The 23,255-nt window shown below is 39.5% G+C and overlaps 1 protein-coding gene across 2 annotated transcripts in view; it reads right to left on the bottom strand.

The window, feature by feature from the left end:
• The window catches only part of fam184ab (family with sequence similarity 184 member Ab), a 196,148-nt gene that overhangs the window by 90,762 nt on the left and 82,131 nt on the right, over window positions 1-23,255 (bottom strand). For both annotated transcript variants that reach the window (XM_063494619.1, XM_063494620.1), the window contains exons 7-9: window positions 18,413-18,548; window positions 16,525-16,706; window positions 8,253-8,438 (exon numbers count right to left, since the gene is read on the bottom strand). In XM_063494619.1, the coding sequence (XP_063350689.1) occupies window positions 8,253-8,438; window positions 16,525-16,706; window positions 18,413-18,548 (504 nt within the window). The remainder of the gene's footprint in view (window positions 1-8,252; window positions 8,439-16,524; window positions 16,707-18,412; window positions 18,549-23,255) is intronic.

Below are 23,255 nucleotides of genomic sequence, written 5' to 3'. Positions count from 1 at the left end.
ATGCACAGACACACACACACACACACTGTACTGGCTACCACAGCCATATCCTTGAGCCAATGCTCACATCTGTCTCCTTCAACATCAAATCATTTTGCCCTAAATTTGATCACTTTACTTACTTTATACCCTCCACTTGGAGTTTTATGCGCAGTAAATGTCATCCGTGTCCTGGTAGGACTGTGAATTTAAATATATTGGTCTTGCGCTCTTTTCAATGTCGAACTTTCAAAGCTTCTAACAAGCCTTATTTCCTCATTTATTTGAAAGACGACACCCTCCCCCTAACAATTAACGTTGTCCTTTAAAGAACCAAAAGCTTAAAAAGTTCCTTTTTACTATGTAGCTTGATGTTTTCTAACATGTGCATGCAATGTCTTAATCTAATTAATGTCTTATTGTTTCTGTAGCAGCGGCACACTACAACAACTCGAGGAGCACTAGTTTTAGCATCTCCCTGAAATAGCACCTAACGCTTAAGACGCTCTTTGTCACCTGTGTGACTCATCAGGCAGCATGAACTGTCTGCACATGTGGCTGTCATCAGCTGCCACTTCTTATTATACTTTGTTTTCATTGAGAACCTATTTTAAATGCCTGTTCTGGATCTGGTTGCTTTGTGACATAATAAAACTGACAAAACCTTCATCGGGTTATTCACATTCCTACCAGCTCAGATTAGGAGAGCCCAGAGGTGCTCCAGATTACATTTATAGGTGATAAATATAAACGCGCACCCACATCAGTAGGTTGCATTTCCTCCTTTGATTTTTGCCAGCTTCTTAGTCACAGTTATAGCGTCATTTGATGTATTTTAGTCTATAGACAACAAAAGAAAATGCAGATTTTTTTTTTTGGGCAGAAAACTCAACTGATGTCACATGTCGTGCCTGTGCTAGTTGGTGTACTACTTTGAATATGAGTAACAACATGTGCGCAGTAGTATCACCCTGTGATACATTTTTCTCTTGCTGGAGGACTTGCTTTTTGTTTGCATGCTGGTTTGTGTTTTAGCAATGACTGTCTTTCACACTGAATTTGTCAGTGACACTGAAGTTAAAAAAGCTCAAAGCCCTACCATTACCAGGTACACTCAGGCAGAGGTGGAAAGTAACTCAGTACAATAATCAAGTACTATACTTGACAACACTTGACTTGACAGTACTCACCTTTCTAATTTAAACGATTCTTCTGCTTCACCTCAACATTTCAATTTTTGCACATTCATAAGAAAATACATTTATCTATATTCATCTGTTTAGATTTTACAGTCTATTCAATGTGACTGATGGTTCCCAAACTTAGATTTTAGCATTCTATTATTCTATTATTAACTTGTATGTAATTTGCACAAATCCTTTTAGTAGACTGTTTAAGTATTAATAAGCAATAACACAAAGCTTAGGGCAAAGTTGGTAGAAGAGCACAGAACAATGTGGTTACAGTGATTCTTCTCTGAGAGCATGCAGGACATAACATGCCTGCTCATCTCTGCCTTTAGTATTACAACAGTACAAGTCAGAAATGAAGCCGAATCAGCTGCTTGGCTGCATCACTCGGGGTCTGGGTACCTCTCAGTGCTAACTCTGTGTGAGCATTATATACCGTTTTACAGGTCCGCGCAGAGCTTTGATGTTATTCTTGCAGTGGCGGGTTGTTTCTTGCATGAGCGCGGCACTCTCTTTACTTTCTTGTCACTTTTACATGTTTTAGAAAGAAGATGTAATCATCGCTCCTCAGCAGTCATAAATCACTCTAACACTCATCTTCCTCATGAACTGTCATCAAAGCCGCTGTTGTGCAATCCACATAAAAAACATGCTGGAAAATTTTTCCTACCCCCCCGAATCACGCAGACAACCGAGGAACTTGTGTAGCTTATTGTTTGATTAATAACTATGATGTAATTACTGAATTACTCCATTACAGAGCCAGAATATCAATGATGTGGCTCATCCGGTTCGCAATCCATCACAATTCACAGGTTATTGCCAGTAAAATGACAACTGTGACCTTGAGCACACTTTGGGTGAAGACGCATTAGTTGATCACTGTCTGCAAGTTTCTGACCAATACCCGACACTGATTACAGTATATCCATCACTTTCTGCAGATTAAATACTGTAATCTTACTTTACTTGCTTTTATATGAGGAGTAATTTCAGGTGTAATGATCCCGTCAGTGCTGTCATCCGATAGGGACAAATGTGAAGATTTTCAGCACTATGAAAAGTGAAAACCATCAGGTTGTGAGAGCCTAACTCACCAATCTCAATATCCAAAACAAACTTTAATCAAACCTTCATCAGTCCCGGATTGGTAAACTGATTTGTGCGTACTACACAATACGAAACATTTCAGTAAACAATGCATGAATAGTCACACACTTTAGCAGGCACAAACTTCAAAATTAGGGAAAAAACTCCAAACATCAAAGCCCACTGCTCTGTCTATCATCATCTTTCTAACAGATTTTCAATTTCAAACGTTCTTCAGCCTCTCTGAGAGAATCACATCTGCTCTTCCGCTTACACACAGGAAAAACTGCGCTCTTTGTATTCACGAGACTGACAGTCTTGTGACAACAATAAACTGAAAATGTTAGTCGGATCTTTTTCCACCGCCTGAGAGGAAGCGTTTCAAAGAGGGGCATCACCTGAAATTCAATATGAAATTAACTGAATACCGAAGCCAGTATTCAGCATTTCTTTCCATTTTTGGCATCAGCAGAGAAAAGCTCTTGAAACAGTATTTAGACCTTTGTGAAAAACATGTTACAAAGTGTCTAGGAAAACACAGCATGCATCTTCTTTATAGCTCTTGTGGCAGTGAATAAAGGAGAGTTTTTGTACAGAGTGGAGAAACAGGTTTGTGATAAGTTACTTGTTAGTAATCCACACACACAACTTACATAACATCATTTGTGGAGAGGTAAATGAGTATAGCTCACAGTACAGGACTATATTAATAATTGGGAATAGGAAAAACTTTCATTTTCAACCTAGATTGTTAATAATCAACATAAATCCCCCCACCACCACCACCACACACACACACACACACAAACACAAAATTGCAACCTGCTGTAACTGTAGCCAGTGGTATAGAAAAACATATGCGACATAATGCAGGCTGTCTGTCATTCCACTCGTTCGCTAATGAATACGACATGAGCAGACTGAATTATTTGACAGGACCACATCCTTTGGCAGGCCGCAGATCCTTAGCGCAAAGAACCCGAGCGAGCCGACAGCTTGTATTTTGACTGAGTCATTCCTGATTATCTGTCTGCTCATCATTTTATAATATCAACTCTAACTACACGGTTATTTGCAGTAGGTGCCTCCCGGGTTACGATAAAGTTTTGTAACAACATGTCACCACTTGTAACTGTGACTTAGAGGTAGAGCAAATTTCAAACAGGGAGGACGTTCGTCAAACAATCCAGGTGAGCAGCTAAAAGGAAACAAAAAAATACACAAGAATAATGGAAACACGAGAAATACTACAAAGTAGAAAGTAGAAATAAAAAACTGACTTGAGGGAGTCTGTTGCTGCCTGGGTTATTAATAGCTAAGGTCCACCAGTACACCGAATCTGATCTAATTCATCAGATTTCTATCATCAGTTTTGTCATCTAGTGTACATTTTTATCCCTGTCAGGTTACCGCTGACAGGGATAAGTGGAAGAGAGCGGATGGATGGATGGAGGTTACCGCTGATTAATTAGATTTCAAAATGAAATATAAAAACTTGACGACAGAAAGTATATCATACATAAGTATCATATATTTTATGTCAAACTTTTATTCTGTAAATGATGACAACAGGGTGACACAAGCTGATTATTAATGACTGTTCTCTTTCCTCCTTATTTAAAAGATCAGCATTGTGTTCATATTCCTCAGTCGTTTGGGTTGCCATGGTGAATTGTGATATCACTGTTTTATGTGTTATAAACTACATAAAACTACACGTACTTCAGCTAGTTTGAAAGTAAATTTAATCTCAATGTTTAGCTCTCCAGACAGCAAATTTTCCATCACATACTCTATATAACCTACAGTACTCTGCCTGCTGTGTAGCAAATGGTAGAGAGGAAATTACTGATAAACATAGAGGGTCATTTAGGAGCGAGAGAAAAATATTTCCTTCTGCAGTTAGCATACCACAAACAAGAGAGTGAATATTGGACAACAGTCTAAATAAATGATGAAGTTACTCTGTAAGATGTCAGATCGTATCAGACCGCTGCGGTCGAAGGTTAGAGAAGCAAGTCTGTGACTACAAGATCAATGGATCAGTCCTGGGTCATCTCTCTCGTCAACACCACTGCTCCGCTGATGCTGTTTCTACACACTCCTACACACAGCCTACAGCTGTGTGCAAGTGAAACTTTCCTTAATAAATACATGTGAAATCAAGTTGGTCAAGTTAGTTTGTTAAAAATTATTTCCTGAAGACTAATCCATCCATCCATGCAGATTAAAGGACACCAGCATCTTACTTACTAAACATTTTTGTATTAGATGAGGTCAGTACCTGAAGCCAACAAGTTGCTTGTCATCTTGAGCAGTTCACCATCTCCTTCTTTCACTTTATTTCTGATTGAATGCAACATTTGACAACTCTAGCTTTTCAACATGTGCAGTTCTAGGGAATTCAGCAGTAATGGCAAAGTTTGTAATAAAGCTGCCCAAGCCTTTACTGGACGAAGAGTGGCCCTTTTACCATGCATTTTATACAGTTGTCCAAGGTGTGTCTACCACCAAGATGTCTGATGGCCTAGCCCCCCAAAAAAAATCACCACAGAAGGTTTTGGTTAAACGTATTTAACCTCCCAGTGACTAGTATGCAGCTGATTGGCTCAAAATCGTGCAACAATTTCACACTAGTTAGCAAGCTAATATTAGTGGGCTAAGATCACAGACAAAAGATGAACACAGCTTTTGGGCCTTAAAGTTAAGTAAATGCAAAAGCACCTTAAACGTGATTCTTTTTATTGGTCAGCCAGGAACCACTGCACTAGAAAAACTGGGGAAATGGCCCTCAGCTCACTCTCCCTGTGACCTCAGTAAGCATTCCCTGATATGTTTATGGGCCCAATCACTAGTTTCTAATCATCGCAAACAGCAACTGGGGCCCACTACCTTCCATTATTAACCCAATTACCTGTACTGCTGTCACTGTCAGCAGGCACCAGTAGACACTGTCACTATGATTTCCCATCACAGTGATGGCGGCTGTGCTGGATGGTGGAGCACAAAAATCGGTGATAGCAAGGCACCACGCGATGACCATGTTTTGACATATTTTTAGCTGCACATTGTCTTGTGACTAAAATATTACCAAAGCTCAAAAGTGCATAAAGTTAAAAAATAATCTAATGCATCAGAACAAATAAAAATACTTATGCACCAAAAGTTAATTTACTGTCACATCTGGTGTCCATCTGAAATTCTTCTAAGAACAGAATGTTTACGGCTTGAGAATAGCTCCGGGCCTGATGATGCAGGATCAATTAGCATACAGCTGTTCACATTCCTCCAGCTTCGAGCAATAATCGCTGATTACTCAAGATGCGGCAATCACAAAATAAACCCCTGTTGATTTTCATTCATTGTGCCCTGTGAACTCACCATCTGATCCATCCATGTTTTAAAGCTGCAGTATACAAAAGTGTTTTTAGAAAGTGACATGAAATAAAAACACTCAAACACACTGGGCTTTAACACTCAAAAAATGCATAAACATGCTTATTCGTTCGTAATATTGTCACAGCTACAGTCAGCAGATTAGACGGGCGACCCACACAAACAACAACACTAAGGCCGGCTAACAGCAGCACTTCTCAATAGAAAGGTTCTGTACATCCTCAACAACTCACCTCAGTATTGGAGAGAAATAAGCTTCACTGACTCCAGAGGCTCCACATGGACACCCAGCTGACATAAACAGCAGACTGACAGAGTTGTTTGTACCTACAGCCGCCATAATTAGGATTACGCACTTAAATTTCAGAGGGGTAAAAAACCAGAAATGGACGGCAATCAGCAATCTACTGACATCTACAGCAGTGGTGAGATTTCACAAACTGTACCTTTAACTCTACGTTTTTTGGCTTGTTTTAACAGACAAAGGAAGAAAACTTGAGATGCACTGGTTTAGCCCATTCAACCCACTATTTTCTTTAAACTACTGCACCGAGGCTAGTGTGAAATTTGCTCAAGTCCCTCCTCACAGGCTACATTTTTTTAAAGCCTGAAAACAGAGGCCAGAGGCACTGCAGAATTCTAGTTTCCTCTCCAACTACTTTGGTTTCAACCTGCTGGATTATCGATTTTTTTTAAATAACTCCAGAAATAACTACACCAGCTTTAAATTTACAGGGTGGGCCATTTATATGGATACACTGTAATAACATGGGAATGGTTGGTGATATTAAAGTCCTGTTTCTGGCACATTAGATATGTGAGGGGGCAAACTCCTCCAGATGGGTGGTGACCACGGTGGCCATTTAGAAGTCGGCCATCTTGGATACAACTTTTGTTTTTCCAATAGGAAGAGGGCCATGTGACACACCAAACTTATTGGTAAGGACACAAGAAAAACAATGGTGTGCTTGGTTTCAACGTAACTTTATTCTTTCATGAGTTATTTACAAGTTTCTCTTTGTTCACAGCCATTGACATGTCGAAGAGGTTAACACGTGAGGAGCGGATCGAAATAGTGTTGATATCTGGTGAACGCAGTAACCGGGTCATTGCAGCAGATTTCAATGCAAGACACCCTACGAGACCACCCATCTCCCATGCTACAGTCAGCAAACTGCTTGCTAAGTTTCGTGAAACTGGTTCAGTGTTGGATTTGCCAAAATGTGGACGCAAGAAAACTGTCACTAATGAAGAAACATCAGTGGCTGTCCTAGCTTCATTCAGCAAGAGCCCACAGCGTAGCGCTCGCCGCATGTCACTGGAGAGTGGCATTAGTCGAACATCCCTTCGGCGGATATTAGCTACTCACAAATGGCACCCTTACAAACTCCAGCTATTGCAGCATCTCAACGAGGATGACCCAGATCGGCGCACAGAATTTGCAGAATGGGCAAAACAAAAATTGGAACAGGACCCTCAGTTCACGCAGAAGATTTTGTTCAGTGATGAGGCAAACTTTTATGTGAATGGTGAAGTTAACAAACTAAACCACCACTATTGGTCTGACACTAACCCACATTGGATGGATCCCTCCAAGACTGTTGGAACAACAAAAGTGATGGTTTGGTGTGGTATATGGGATACAACGATAGTGGGTCCATTCTTCATCAATGGAAACCTCAAGGCCACTGGATATTTGAAATTGCTACATGATGATGTGTTTCCCTCTTTATGCACTGAAGCTGGCACGTTCCCTGAGTTTTTCCAGCAAGATGGTGCACCACCACATTATGGGTGCCAGGTCCGAGCATTCCTAGATGAACAGTTTCCTGGAAAGTGGATTGGTTGTCGTGGGCCAGTTGTATGGCCCCCAAGGTCTCCCGATCTGACCCCATTAGACTTTTATCTTTGGGGTCATCTGAAGGCAATTGTCTATGGTGTGAAGATACGAGATGTGCAGCACCTGAAACTATGGATACTGGATGCCTGTGCTGGCATTTCTCCTGCGGTGTTGCTATTAGTGTGTGAAGAGTGGGAGAAGAGGGTTGCATTGACAATCCAACACAATGGGCAGCACATTGAACACATTTTATAAGTGGTCAGAAACTTGTAAATAACTCATGAAAGAATAAAGTTACGTTGAAACCAAGCACACCATTGTTTTTCTTGTGTCCTTACCAATAAGTTTGATGTGTCACATGGCCCTCTTCCTATTGGAAAAACAAAAGTTGTATCCAAGATGGCCGACTTCTAAATGGCCACCGTGGTCACCACCCATCTGGAGGAGTTTGCCCCCTCACATATCTAATGTGCCAGAAACAGGACTTTAATATCACCAACCATTCCCATGTTATTACGGTGTATCCATATAAATGGCCCACCCTGTAGTTGTTTCTTCTTTGTAGTTGGGACCTTTGTTATGATTGCATGTGTCAGATGCTTCACTTCATAATAAGGCTCTGGTCTGGAAGAACCTTCGTCATATCAGAGGTGTACACTGGAACATTTACAATAAAGGGCCCAGGCCAGCCCTGTATGTCTGTCTGTCCTTGAAAACAATGAAAACATGTCCCTGTGTGTGTGTGTGTGTGTACTCACAGCCAGGAGGCGGTTCTTGTCCTTCTCGGCGTTGTTGAGAGCGGTCTCCAGGGTCACCCTGTTCTTCTTGGTGACTTCCTCCAGAGCTCGAGCTTGGCTCTCCTTCATTTGGCTGGTCTCCTCTTCGTATCGAGCTCGCAGACTGTTCACGTCCTTCTCGTGGGACACTTTCTCATCACGGAGGGTCTAAAAAACACCAAAAACGCACGTGTGAACTTAAATTATGCTCAAAGGTGAGACAATCGACAGACACAGAGCTCGGGCTGACATTCACACCATATGCTGCATTATTCAGCCATATTGCCACCGTTTGCTTGGGGATAATCCTCCAGGCTGCCTCTATACAGTGCTACTCTTTCTCTCCACGTCACTCTCATGTGTTATTCTTTGAACAGTAAAAGTTGATAAAGCCTGGGCACAGCCTATCTGGGATTACTGATAATGGGGTTATTGATTAGGACACAATGAAGCCCATTATCAGTCTCAAAAATAAAGATACAATCGTTTGGATTCTAGATGTCCAACAGTCTTTATCACACTGGTGTTTGGGTATTTTTTTAAGTATGCTAAAGCAGTCTAGCTGATAACAGGGGAACTTATTTTTACTCATTATTTAAACAGTAGGTCTTTGAGTTCACGCAGAAAGAAACAAACAGACTTTGGGATGTTTTGTAGTGAAATCCCAAGTGAAATGAACAGCTGCTGATTGAAGACTCTGACCAACACGTTTTAAACATTGTAAAAAAGGTCTTTAATATAGGCAGACATGTAATATTATGTTTGACAAAAATGTAACTAAATTAGGTACACAGAAACTATATTTGACTCTGCAGTGGGACATCGGAAGATGATGACAACAGCGTATAATACGGTGACCTTTGGGATAAGATAAGAAGCAGCAATAAGGAGGCCAAACAGTTCAGGATATGTTGACCTGATCGTGTGGCTGTTTTCACTTTTTTTTTTCTTTTCTTGTTTTCTTGGACAAGTCCAAATATCAACTTTGGTGTCCATACAGGAAACAGTTTTGATGGTGTCCATACAGGAAACAGTTTTATTTATGCTGCCCCATCCACATGGAACACGATGCAAAAAGATTGGAAGATAGCAGATCTTATTTCATTAAATGCCTTTAAGTCTAGATTGAGAGAGCCAGAGAAAATTGTTGTTTAAAATGTAATTGTTATTTTACAATATGTATGTAACTTTGTAATTTTTAACGTGTTGTCGCCTCTTGGCCAGGACTCCCTTGAAAAAGAGGTTCTTAATCTCAATGGGATTATTTTTCCTGGTTAAATAAAGGTTATAATAAAAAAAAAAAAAGATCTATAATATCACTTTTCATATGAATTATTTGTTTAAGGCAAACACATCAGCAGTGTTAGTATTAGTCATAATGCATTTTGGCTTACTACAAAACCTAGTGGTAAAATGTCAATGTACCAGTGTTGTACACTCATTCAAACAATCAACTATGGTTAGAAGTGCTTCACAAGTACCTGGATGATGTACAGTCAAACAAGTAAGTAAAACTCTTGCGTTTCTTGCCCTCAGGAAAGAGAGGGACCTGAGAAATTTTCAAGTTACAAGAACTAGCAAGACAATCACAATTCTCAGTGTCATCTATGTACATTAAGTGCACAACTTAGATCATTTAATTTGAGACAACACTGTGTCAAAGTTTACAAACTGCACATGTAACTGAACTAATAAGGAATACTGTAAAATTTGCTGATCTGTATAGATAAATCCAATAGTAATTTTAAATTTAAGAAAAAAGTGAAAATTAGTTCAAAACTAACTTCTAATGCGACCCACTGATAGGTCACAGACATGACAGATGTTTAAGAGGAGGAAAAACATTAAAAAGCCTGAAATTCCAAGTTAAAATGCTACGCTAATGAGTATAAACGAAAAAAAATCTGTAATGAGCATAATTTAAAGAATGATTCTAAGTTATTTAGCAGTGATTTATGTGTGGATGAAATGAGACGAGAAGCCGTAGAATAACAGAGCAAGGAGGCAGAAAATGCAGTGAAGAACAGATGTAGAAAAGATGTTGTTTAGAGAGACACAAGGAGAAAAAATGAAGTCCTGCAGAGTTAGGTTGTTGCCAGGCTCTATAAACTGTGTAACTCAGAGATGAGCAGACAGGCAAGAACAAATGCCCTCTGTACCCAGCAACAGTGCACTGGGTTTGTCATTGGGAAGCTATTATAGTATGAATCAAGGCTACAGTCAAAAAACAGTGATTTTCAGGGGAAACAGACAAAACAGACAAAAAATAATTAATATGCAAGCGGTAAAGTTTGGTTTTAATCAGGAGAGCAGCTGTTTCCTCTTTGCATGGCTTTAACAAAATTTTAATTGGCTAAACTTTGCCAAAAAAGTCACAAGGGAACTGGAATACACATGAGCTGAGCTGACTCACACAGTGAGCGATCTGAGGGAACATATCCTATTAAAGACTATACCAAGATTATCTGACTACTAATGAGATTAGAGTTAAAATCAGCAGCTCTGTTTCCAGCTTTAAATTTCTGTTCGTTGTGTGTCTCGGATTAAAAAACTGTAGCTAAAGGTGTAGATAAAGTTTACATGTGGGCTCTGGTTGTGGAGCTGGGTAGGTTCCTGGTTTCTTTGCGCTCTAACAAGAGGTTGGCATCACACCAATCATCTGGTGGCAATAGCACATCAGGGCGTACTACAGGCAGACATAAAAGGGATGTCAGGAAGAAAACTTGAAAGTAACTGATTAATGAGTAAAAAAATCATTTTTTAAAATAAGGTTAGATTTTTTTTTTTATTTTAAATTTGCTCAGTCTCAGGAGTCGACACAGTGAATTTCAGGTAGGCCATTAAAAGGTTCTGACAGCATTTTTACTGATGACAAGGGTATGCGTTATTTGATGGTAATTTTATTAAAATAAATAAATAAAGAGGCTAAGTGGCTGGTAATAGAAGCGAGGGATTAGCTGAGTGAACAATTAATCTTTGGCACCACAAATATATGTTTGTTAAACTAATTACAAATGTCATCAGTGTCACCGACTCACTGTTGGGTTACGCAGCCACCCGTCACTTACCCAGGGTTGCACTGTACACTGCACTGTAGCCGCGACAGCTCCCCTCCCCTCACGCTAATTGCTGTAATAGATGTAAACAAGCAGGGTGGGAGGTGGAGCAGATGACATCTTCTGCAGTCCACCAATACTTTGATGTAGCAAATGAAGGGTTGAATGTAGCGTTTGAGTCCGGCCTGCATCATTGACTATGACAGCCTTAATTAATTTCAAATCAAACTATCAATATATATAGCATTTTACAAAAAAATCCCATTAACTGTTTAGGAATTGCAGACATTTTTAGATACAGATCACATTTTTAGAGGTTCAAAAGTAATTGGAGGATTTACAAGCAGTTTCATAGCTTAGTTATTATTATACAACAAATGAAGCAGAGATAATATCTGAAGTTGACTTAAAATGTTGAATTTCAAGTGTCTCAGCAAGACACGCAAGACAACTAAGGTGGATGAAGACAGAATTATTTCCATGGTTAAGAGAAGTAACATCTAACCAAGCCAAGAACACCTTTGAGCAGATAGCTGGTACCTCCATCTGATCCTATCACTAATATCGTCCTCTGTCACACCAACCTTCTGCATGTCCTCCTTCACTATACCTGTGAATCTTTTCTGTGGTCTCTGGCAGCTCCACATTCAAAATACTTAGCCTAATATGCACTCTCTCTCATCTGCACATGTCGAAACCATCTCAGTCTTCCCTCTTCTGAACTTTATCTTCAAACAGCTCAACCTCAGCTGTCCCTCTGATGCACTCATTTCTAATTTCTAAACATACATCAAATCAGGGCTCACTACCATCTTGTAAACCTTCCCTTTCAGTCTTGCTGCTATTCTTCTGTCATAAATCACCTGACCCACTCCTCCCTGTATGCATTTTCTTCTTCACCTCTCCTGTGCACTGTCCATTGCTTTGAATGGTTGACCCCAAGTATTCCAACTCATCTACCATAATTAACTCTACCAATTTTATGTTTACCTTTCCACCTGTCTCCCTTCCATTCACCCACATGTTCTGTTTTGTTTCATTCTGTTGTTTGTTTCATTCCTCCTCTCTCCAGAGCATACCTCCACCTCTCCAGACTCTCTGCTTCCTACTCTCCTTACAGATCATAATATCATCTGTGATCATCAGGATTCACAGAAACTCCTTCCTGACCTCAGCTGTCAACCTGTCCATCATGACCACAAACAAGTAGGGGCTCTGAGCAGATTTAATCTCACCCCAACTTGAACCCATCTGTCACTCTTACCACACACCACACCAGTGTCTTGCTGTCCTCATAAATGTCCTGTACCTCCCCTCACATAACGTCTCTGAAGGCTCATCAACTTTGTCCATCTATAGTGTGTCCAGCTTCGCATACAACTGACTGTAAGCCTTTTCCTTTGCCACCTCACTCTTTGTTGAACGCCTACCCTCCCAGTACTCCGGTGTACTATTTTTAATCTCCATGCTATCTCACTTTTCCACCCTCTTCCCTTGATATTCTCACTCTGATAACAAAATTTATATCAATGGACATAAGTGGAGCCTTGCATGGTGGTGGATGCAGAAACTATAACGTTGTTGGTTTATTAGATGGAGAGACATCTGTTTCGGCATCTCATGGTATTAAAAATCATATCCTATGACATACTAATACCCTAGTGTTCTATATACTTTAATGGCAGTAAATTTACTGCTTCAGAATTAATAGCGTAATAGCTCCCCAGCCTATTTAGTGATACTAAATGCTTACATAACCACAGAGAGCCCATTTAAGCTGGATATATTCACTCATTACAAATGAAATGTTTGCTTAAGTGTGATAAACGTAATGTGTAAAACTCTTCCTTTGTCCACTAAACTGAACTCTAGAAATACTAGCCTTCAGAAAAATGTGAATATATTAACTTCAAGTCATTTAGACTGACTGATCAACATAACTTCTCAGCATGACACATTTTAGTGTCCTAAAACATGTACAATTTATATCTCATTCAACCTCACAATTTTCATTAACCCTACTGAGTATCTGGCAGATCATCAGACACTGGCAGCAACATGAAAAAACTTTAATCTCCGATCAAAGAACGATCATATTAGTGTGCAGTAATTGCTCAGAACCAAAGGCTGTTTTGGAAAACTACCAAAAACAACATCTAACAAACTGGTCAAACTGGGCAAGCCTGCTGTGTTATCATATGGCCAACAAAGCCATGGGCGACACATCTCCACAGTGTGACACAAACAACAGGCCATGAACATCCTGAGAGGTTAATTTCTCCTTTTGCAGAGAGACAGAGGAAAAAAACCCAAAGAAATAAAAGCAAACAAAATGAGAGAGAATGGTAATAAGAGGGAACCGAAATGAAAACTAAGGAAACAATTAATCTAATGACTTTTCACACATGTTCCCTAATTAAGTCAGACCAATGAAATTATCATTATAGTTCCGTCTCTTCTTGTTCACTAATGTTGCTTATTTGGAACCATAATTGATCCAATCTTTGTCTTAAAAAAACAAGGAAAGAAGAAAACATGGTCTGCATTGCCAAAAAAGATGCAAATTTATATGGATTTCACTTGGAAGGAACAGTGCCAAATATCACTACATTAATAATTAAATGTAATTATAAAAATCATCTTTGCAATGTTTACATCAAGGTAATTTTAATTTATTTTACAAATACGATACATTCACTATCATTCAATTGTACAAAGCATTTGTTTTTTACAGGATTTTTAGCAGTAAATATTCAGAGTATTTAAATCTATCTTTTAAAAACACTCATGAACCTACCTCAGTCAGGACTGCTATGGCTGATTATGAATGGGTCGAATCTGATTGATTACTGTTTTTGTTTTGTTTTCGGTTTCAAGCCACTTTGCAACCCAGCTGTCTCAGTGTAGCAGAAAAAGTAAATTAGCTCTATATAACTTCAGTCAATTCTCCTTTCATGTTTTAACTGACTTGGTCAGTGTCTCATCTGTTGGCACCGTTTCCCTATCTGGTCCTGCTGCTGCCCTCCTTGCCTCTGGCTTTCATATGTAAAGGGTGAAGAGGTCCCTGAACAGAGCTGCACCGCCAAATATAAATGACTGCAGACGGGAATGCTCTCTTCCCAATTTCTTGCTTCACTGCCCGTTCAGCTTGTGACTGTTTTCTTTTGGCATTACATGTTATGTTCTGTTTACTCACTTTACTAAGCTTTAGAGGGGAACATCCAATTACTGTGACTCATATTCAGTGCAGCATTTTGATCTGCTGCTCCATTGGGGGTCCTGAGACCCTATAACTGCATTTTGATCAAGGTGATATGTCCAAAGTATAATACAAACACCAGTGTAATTTCTCCATTTCACTACTAAGGGTTAAAATATCACTGTATTAAGAAAATTCTTTTAACACAGGAGCTTTGTAAGTTTACCTGAAATGAAAAGTTCTTTTCAGACAGTTATGAGGAGACAGAAACGGGTTCCACGTTATTTATAACCAGCTCAAAGCTGGTTATAAATAACATGAACCAAATAGGGATTCTGGCTTTAGATTAGAGGGAGTGTAAAACTGGTTGAGTAACAGTTATCCTTAACCAGTTGTGGCAAATGGCTGATCCTCCCTGAGCCTCTGGTGGAGGTCTCTTCCTCTTAAAAGGGGGTATTTCATTCCCACTGTTGACAAGTGTTTCCTCATAGAGGGTCGTCTGATTGTTGGTTTTTCTGTATTGTTATAGGAGAGCTTTGAGGCAACTGTTGTTGTGACTTCACGCAACATAAATAAAAGTTTTCAATGTGTTTTTTCAGATGAGAAAACATGTAGACTATGTGACACAAAAATGCATTGGAAAAAATTCAACCCACCTCTCTAGGGCCTTTAATACAAAAAACACTCATAGCGTGAAGGTAAAATTTCATTAAGCATAAATAAAGTTATTTTACATTAATAAATCAACTGAACCGGTCGAGGTCAGATGGGAACTTTTATCAAATTTAGTTGAGTTTACATAAATTTCATCAAGAGGTAATTTATAATGATGAATCAGTGTTGAAAGGTTTGGAAATTTAGCTTCAGCCATAGAAGAAAGATGGCATGAAGTTTAAGTGATCTGAGATCTTCCATTATCCTTGGGAAGACATCTAAATTCACAGCAACCACACTCAGTGGGAGAAGTCTTTCAGTTCCCAGAGGATTACACTGCACAAATGTCAGATATAAAAGGATGGGAAAACACACATGAGGCTGCAACACTTGACATTTACTATTGGCTGCGGTTGGTCTGCTGACTACGCTGTTGCTTAAATCATCTGACCTTTAAGAGTCCCGGTTTTTAAAAAGAGGAGCAGCTGTCCTTTTTTCAGAGTTTGTAAAAGCTGTGATCGACAGGTTTGACCCTTTCAACTGTTTGACGACTGCAGGTCATCTGTGCAACCACACGCTTTAAACCTTGTTGCAGACCTACGATTAGTTTTCTTCTTAATCCCTAGGAATTCCTCTGCAACGCACTAAATATGCCAAAATAACTAACGAAAGATAGACAGGGCGGGTATTTATGCATACTGTAAATCTACATGCTCTTATCTAAAAATCTGACTTCATCTACAAGTACAACTCTCCCAGATACATCAATAATTAAAATCAAGTGCTCTTTTTACTTCTGTAAAGACTTGGTTTGGGAAAGACATCAGCCTCACATGGGGATTACAGTCTCGTCTGTACAGTCAGTATCACAAACTAAGAGAAGCAAGCAAAAGAGAACTGGAAAAATGAATTTGGACAGCTCTTTACTAGAGTCTACGTTTAAATCTACTTTTGCTTGATCCTGGTCACATGGTCAGGAGAGACAAGTTCACTACTTAAAATGCACATAAATACAAAAAAATACAGGCGACCAAGGCTTCATGCTGGGGTTTCACAATAACATTTTGGGTACGAATTTTTTTTTTAGGGTTACCAAAGTAACCCTAATGTGAAAACCTGATGTCAGTAGGTATTACTTATTACTGGTTAACATCATCGACATTGGACTACTACACTAAAAAGTATGGGGGCACTGACTTCTTCACAGTCCTTGTATTTTAAACTGGTGTGAAGCAAACTACAAAAAAGTTCAGTTTCTGCATCTTGATGACTTATTGGTTATTCATAACAGAGCTGCTTCCTGTCTGACATGAATACAAAACACTTCACCATCACACACACGCACCTTCTCCAGGGCCTGGAGCTGCTGTTTCTGTCTTTCATCCAGTGCTTGGCCCTGGCTCTGAAGGGCCTCCCTCTCTTCCTCCATCCGCACCACCTTGTCCTTCAGCCGGTTCCGCTCGTTGTCCAGGTCTCTGATGGCTGCTTCCTGGGTCATCTGGGTGGCCTGCAGACTGCTTATCTGACCTATGGCAGAGCAGAGGCGAGAAGAATGCAAATATTCAACTGATGCAATCAGCATCTTGCTGGTTCTTATTGATGCTGCCAACATAGCCACAACGAGGTGCTGTCAAAGAGTTTCAGTTTTGTGATTGTGCCATAGTTGACCCTGACTCATAGAAAGAAGGTCTACAACTCCCTGGGGCCTTTCTATGTGGAGCTAGCATTCTCTTGCTTTGTCGTGTGGGTTCTCTGGGTACTTCAGAGCTATACAGTTCTTCACTGAAAACCTGCTTGAGATTGCTTTGATCTCTAGGGGCTTGCTACATTCTCCAGTAGTTAGCAATGAAAATGCTGACATGCCCACAAAGACTATTAAAACTATTCCCAGAGCAGTAGTGAAACTGTTAAAGTACAATGCAAGACGGGAAGTAAAAGCACAAATTCTGTTTCTAGAAAGCTTCACACATTTTTTGAGTTTCACTAGAACTTGGAGAGTAAATAACAACTCTCTGCAGATAAGTTGCCATATTCCCTGTGAACTACAGGTGATCATGTCAAACTGCTTGCCATTAAATCAATCACAAGAAATTTTTGTTGCAGCCATTTTTGTGACTGATTTCACCTGGCAGCAGCCACCAACCAGTTTGGAAAAAAACATTTTTGTTACCCAACTGGTGGTAGCCAGTTAGTAACTGATTGGTCTTTGTGATTGTGAGAGGTCTTAAATGTTGATTCTAAATTAGCTGTAAGTATGGGTGTGAGTCTGAAAGGCTGTTTTTGTCACTATGCTAGTCCTGCAATAGATTAGTGACCCTGTCTCTCCCAAGTGACAGCTGGAACAGGCTCGAGCCCCACTTTGGCCCTTAACTGGATAAGCTGTTAGGAAAATGTATGGATGAATGGACACCCAATGTGGCAAGAAAGGGCCCTTATCAAGCATCTGTATGTGAGCTGCAGTGAAAATGTGCTGGACATTTTTGGACATACAAACTATAAAACTTAAACTTAAGACTACACGTTTACTAATTGTTGAAGGATGGTAAGTTGACATTTACTCACCACTCTGACATATTTATTTACCTCTTACAGCTATAACTTAAAAAAAAAAAGGCACTTTAAAAGGCAAAAAGGACTCATGGTCATTTCTTTGCAAACAACCTTGAGAGGTCCTCTGATCTGTAGTGTGGTAAATGAGACTCCCATGGCTGCATTTACCAGCTGGATCTTATTTGTCTCTTACATGCAAGCAGCTCCAGTGGAAAGTGATAAAACGCTCTCATTGGGTACAACGAACTCATTGGAGCTAATGGGCCGAGAATGACTCCGCACCAAAGTGGCTGCGATTGCTGACACGTTTCACACAGTAATGTTTATGCAATGTTGTTAACCAAAGTAGTGATGGAAATACATCATAAGATATTAGACCAGATTCTAACATACACCTATTTAGCCATTTATATGTGCACATAAACACAGACAACTGGGTACTGTCGTCAGCAAGGCTTCTTCTAGCAGCCTCTGAGGGACCGGGAACACCATTAGCCCCGCTATACAGCAATATGCTATTAAAGTGTAACAGGCAACGATGTCTCAGACAAGATGAGGGGAGCTGTTAGTCGATATGTTTGATGTGTTTGCATGGAAAGCATAGAGTGCATCTTGAGTCTAGTGCGGATGCAAGAATTCACAGGTCTCATGAAAAGAGAAAGGGAAGAGATTGTGGGTCTTACTGGCTTTGAGAAGTATTTCAGTTGCCTGCTGCTGAACTCGGTCTCTGGCTGCCTCTAGTTCACATTCAGCCTCCTTCTGACGGATTTCCACAATCTCCGAGTTCTGGGTCACCTCGTCCAGCTGCTTGGTTAAGTCCTAGAGGAGAGTCAAATCCACAAAAGAAAGCTCTGTTAGGGTAGGTTTAGAAGAACAACAACCAACCTCTAACATCTTTACAGAAGGAAATAATAAAATTATAATTTACCCCCAGTTTAAATGACACTGATGAAAAGACTGATGGTCTGTGCTCTTTTTGGTTTACTTTTCCTACTTTCAGACATTGCAGACGGTTGTTTTCAAACATCATTAAAGACCAGCTGATAAATGCAGCTTTGATAAATATAGTTCTAAGCCTAAATATAGTATCTAAATGAGCTTGAATATTAAACCTAAATAACTAGCAGACCAGAGACTTCAAATGGCATGACACATTTGACTCAGTGAAACTGCAGTTCCTCTAATGGCCACTTGAGACCAGCTTCCAAGTCAATCCCCATAAACTCATATGTTAAAACTTCCCATTAAAAACAGCATGTTTACAGCCTTGCACACAAACAGTTTTGGCCTCTACAGCTACTTTCCACCTTTAAAACAACTATACAGAGGGGAATTTTTTTTTATCCAACTCATTCATGTGGATAGTGGCCACTGACAAGTTTTCAGACAGTTGGAGCTGTATTTGTGATATTAGTGCATTTTGTAGGATTTTTAATTGAACTAGCTCACAAATAATATAGCCTGTAGCCTAAGCTACAGCCCACCCAAGATGCTTATGGTTCAGTTTTGATGATTGAAATTCTAGTATTCTGATTAATGATAATGTTGAGGTTTTAATATTTAGAATCTCAAGTGGACGTCAACACCACGGGTATGACGATCTTTTACAAATGAAGTCAGAATTATTAGGCCCTGTATTATTATTTTTTGTTTTAAACAGAGCAAAGAATTCTTAACACAGGTTTTTTAAACATTCTATTTTATTTTGGACACTTAAAATATTTTACTTGGCACACAGAAACAATATTATACCACATAAACCAAAAACTACCAGGGTTAAGACTGCTACTAGTCAATTTTATATCCTTTTTGCTAGATAACGGCCTGCAGCCGTTTATTGTAGTTTTCGGCATGTCTTACACATGCCTTGATGGTCTGCGATGGTCTTCTGGCATGCGCCTTGGTCTTTGGTTCACCTCACAGATTTCCAGTTGGATTCAAGTCGGGGGTTTTTGTTCACTTTGGTCGTCTAGAGGTAGTTCTTCACCAGGGGCGATGTGTGTATTGATTACGTTGGAAGACAAAGCGATGACCCAGACCCAGTTTTGCTGCCAATTCTTTGAGGTTTTCTTTAGGATCTTCACATATTTTTTTTTTGATGATTATCCTTCAACCTTGGTGGGATTCCCAGATTCAGATGCACTGCAGCTTCCCTACAGCATAATACTCCCACCACGTTTCACTGGGCGCACTGTTTTTTGGGGTTGTACTTCCAAAAAACTGCTTCCTTGCTTCAAACATACGCAGTGTCTCTGTGGCAAAAAACTAGTTACATCTCATCTGACCAAAGGACGTGTATGTCCAGTATGCATCATCTTTGTTCAGGTTTCCGTAGCATATTTCAGTCTGGCTGGAAAGTGTCTCTTCTTCTTGGGCTCTTTTTTTCTTGGTCTGTAACCTCACAGTCCATTTCTGTCTAAGGTTCTCATGATTGTGAGATCAAAAGTCCTGACTTGGCTAATCGTTCACTACTGTTTTCGGCATTTGTTCTGGCGTCTTTAGACACTTTTCTCAATAGTTTTCTTTCCAAAGTCTAAATTCTTTTCTTTTCTATCTCTGCCGGGCTTATTCTGTACAGTGTAGCTCTCTTTGATTTTTTTGATGAAACTTCTCATTCCAGTTCTTGACATTTGGAAACTCTGTGATAAGGTTTTAAATTCATCTCCTGCTTTGTAAGCATCAACAATTCTTTTTCTGTTGTCTAAGCTGATTTCTTTTGTTTTTGGTATGATGCTTTCTCAAGTGGCAGCTCAAACTCCTGCTGAAGTTTTTGTACTGTGTGCAAACTGGAAGATGATGCTCAGTTTTAACTTGATTTTACAAGCTTTGAGCGTTACAAAGTTAAAGCACATCACTGCACAGCAGTGGCTTGTGCTTTTGCTCAATAGAAGGTCAGGTTATCAGGGGTTATGTTAAAAATATGTTGCTCTGTTTCATTGTGGAGTAATTATTTTATCCTCACCTTTATATACAGTCAGTCAATCATGTGTGGTCACAAGTTCACCAACGAAACTTTAATATTGATTAAAAAAGTCTGTGTTGTGCTCAAATATTTTGCATGTTTATTTTAGAAAAGGGAAGAACAAAGAATAAAGAGCAACTAAGAGTTTACAAAATAGTTTCTAGAGCTGTCCTAAGGAGCAGTCCTTGGGCTCTGGACAGGTCAGGATAATGACTAAAACATTGTTTTACAAAATTATCTTACTATCTATAAATTATTTTTATGGTGATAAAATAATTTATACATAATGTCTTTGTTATTTACAAGTTAAAAGCTCACTTGTTACAAAGACTGCCACAAGGCTCACTAACTGAACAGTATAAATAGAGGAAGATGTTTTTTTTTCACTCTCACTCAGTTTTTGGAATGATAGGATTGTTAGCCCATGTCCAAACTTCAACATTCAAGACCTAAATATCTGGGCACATGCCCTTTAATGTCAGTCATTAACTAAATGGAATGAAACCTGAGTAAGTGTAAATCCACCTGTTCTATATTTCATGAGCTGTTAAGGGTGTGTTAAGTACTATTATGAGGTAAGGTATGCTACTGAAGACAGACCTTTAAAATTACATGTTGCTTGGTCATTGCAAAAAGGCAAGTGTAGGACATTCATATTTAAAGCAATGTAGAGGCTTTAAGAGGCACATCCGTATAGAAAAGCGAACTTCACCTTATGTTGTAATGCAATGCCAGGATGAAGTTAGCAGCCAGCAGTTGCAGCCAGTTTATCAAACTTACAGAAAGAACCATATTGGCAGAATATTAATACTGAAGATTGAGACTGTAAATGCTGACTGGTGCTCAGTTAATAGGAACTAGACTTCAGGGAGTGATTTGACGTGAGTGCACACACACACACACACACACACACACACACACACACACACACACACACACACACGCACACACAGTACAGTAGCTTTGTGATTTAGCACTCTGCAAGAACTCATGAGAGGCAATTTCACATCTTTCAATCCCATCAAACAGCCTCCCTCAAACTTAATTACCGCTGCTATGGCTAAGACAATGAAACCTCAGTATGATGAAAACCACTGAGGAGTCACACAAATTAGACCTGATATGTGTGAGTGGGTGAGACACTGTGTGTATGCTGATTTCCCTCAAGGAAAGTAGTTGCACTTTATGACCGCTAGGTTTAGATAAGGCGGGATAAACCCACTTTAACTTTAAGATTTGGGGGGTTACATATATTTTCTTTGTCTTACTTTTTCATACAGCATTTTGAGATAAACTTACAGGAAAAAAGAAAGTTTTGAGTCCATCTGGGAACTACCGTAGCTAAGACTAAGCTTGGAGCTCTGGTCGTAAAGATAAAGATTATGTTATTTCTACGAGTGTTTTTTTTACTAGCAGTACAATGTATGACTAACGGTGAATAAGGCAAAGTAAAAGTGTGAATGTTTCAGAAACTGGGGCATTAAGTGGAGTCCTAATTTCTTCACAGGGCGGTTTCAAGACTCAGCTTTGGGTCTAAAATTGGAACTGGGATAGGGTGGGGTTAGACACAGCTGTTTAAATGCCAATGCACGATTCAGCCAGGCCAAATATGTTTGGTTTTGTGTCAGTGTAGGCAAAATCTCGACCGACAACATTGTTAATAAATGCAGACCTTTTGATTATGGAAAAACAAAAGTGAAAATGAGGGTGTGTGGAGCTTAGTCAGACTGACTGCTGCTTCTCCATAAGTCAAGCACTGTGCCTCCTAGGTGAGGAGTTTCAGACATCCTAGGGCAAACACAGGACATGCTGTTGAGATTATGTCTCACAGTGGGCTTGGACACCTCAGTATCCTATCCAGAAGGTGGCGGAGGGTAGCTACTGCCAATGAATGGACTTTGTGAGAAAGTTTGGATGTTTCTGCCAGTCCTGAAGCCTTCAAAGGTCTTTTTCAGGATCAAAGGATTTCTCTAGTTTTTGTCATAAACCCTATGGTTCTCAGACAGGTGGTGCCCTACATGTGACAATTTGTCTCACCTGCCATCCTCACTTTATATAGCTTGTTGTTGCAGATCCAGGTTACTGAATCTTAGAACTAATATTTTCTACTGTTCAACACCACTTTGATTAAAGCGCCCTCCTTCAAGTATCTACGTCACAGAAGGCTCCAGTACGCAGCTAGTTTAATTAAACCAGTTTGCCTGACCTGTCAGTTTTGTTGTACGAGCTTTAACCAATAAAATAAAATGACTCTTTTTATACAGAGCTTTTAATGAAAACCTGTACTGTGTTAATTTATCTCTTATTTCCTTCAGATTTTCTTCATCGTTCTAAGCCAGTTTGTTCCCACAATAGAAGTAAATGTACAAATAATATTGTAATTTTTAGCAAATCCAGTTAACATAACAATAAATTTGTTGAGGTGTCTTTGTAGTGGCTGAGACACAGCGCCCATCAATGCACTGTGTGAGAGAAATAAGACTTGCCTATATACTAATGCTAATTTTTGGTTAAGACTGAGTGGAAGGAAGGTGGTTGTTAAGGTTTGGGTTAAAGGCAAGTGA

This window comes from Pelmatolapia mariae, linkage group LG15 (genome assembly GCF_036321145.2).
Source record: "Pelmatolapia mariae isolate MD_Pm_ZW linkage group LG15, Pm_UMD_F_2, whole genome shotgun sequence".
Lineage (NCBI taxonomy): Eukaryota > Metazoa > Chordata > Actinopteri > Cichliformes > Cichlidae > Pelmatolapia > Pelmatolapia mariae.
The sequence above is the reverse complement of the archived record's forward strand: the minus strand, read 5'-3'. Positions and strand labels throughout refer to the sequence as shown.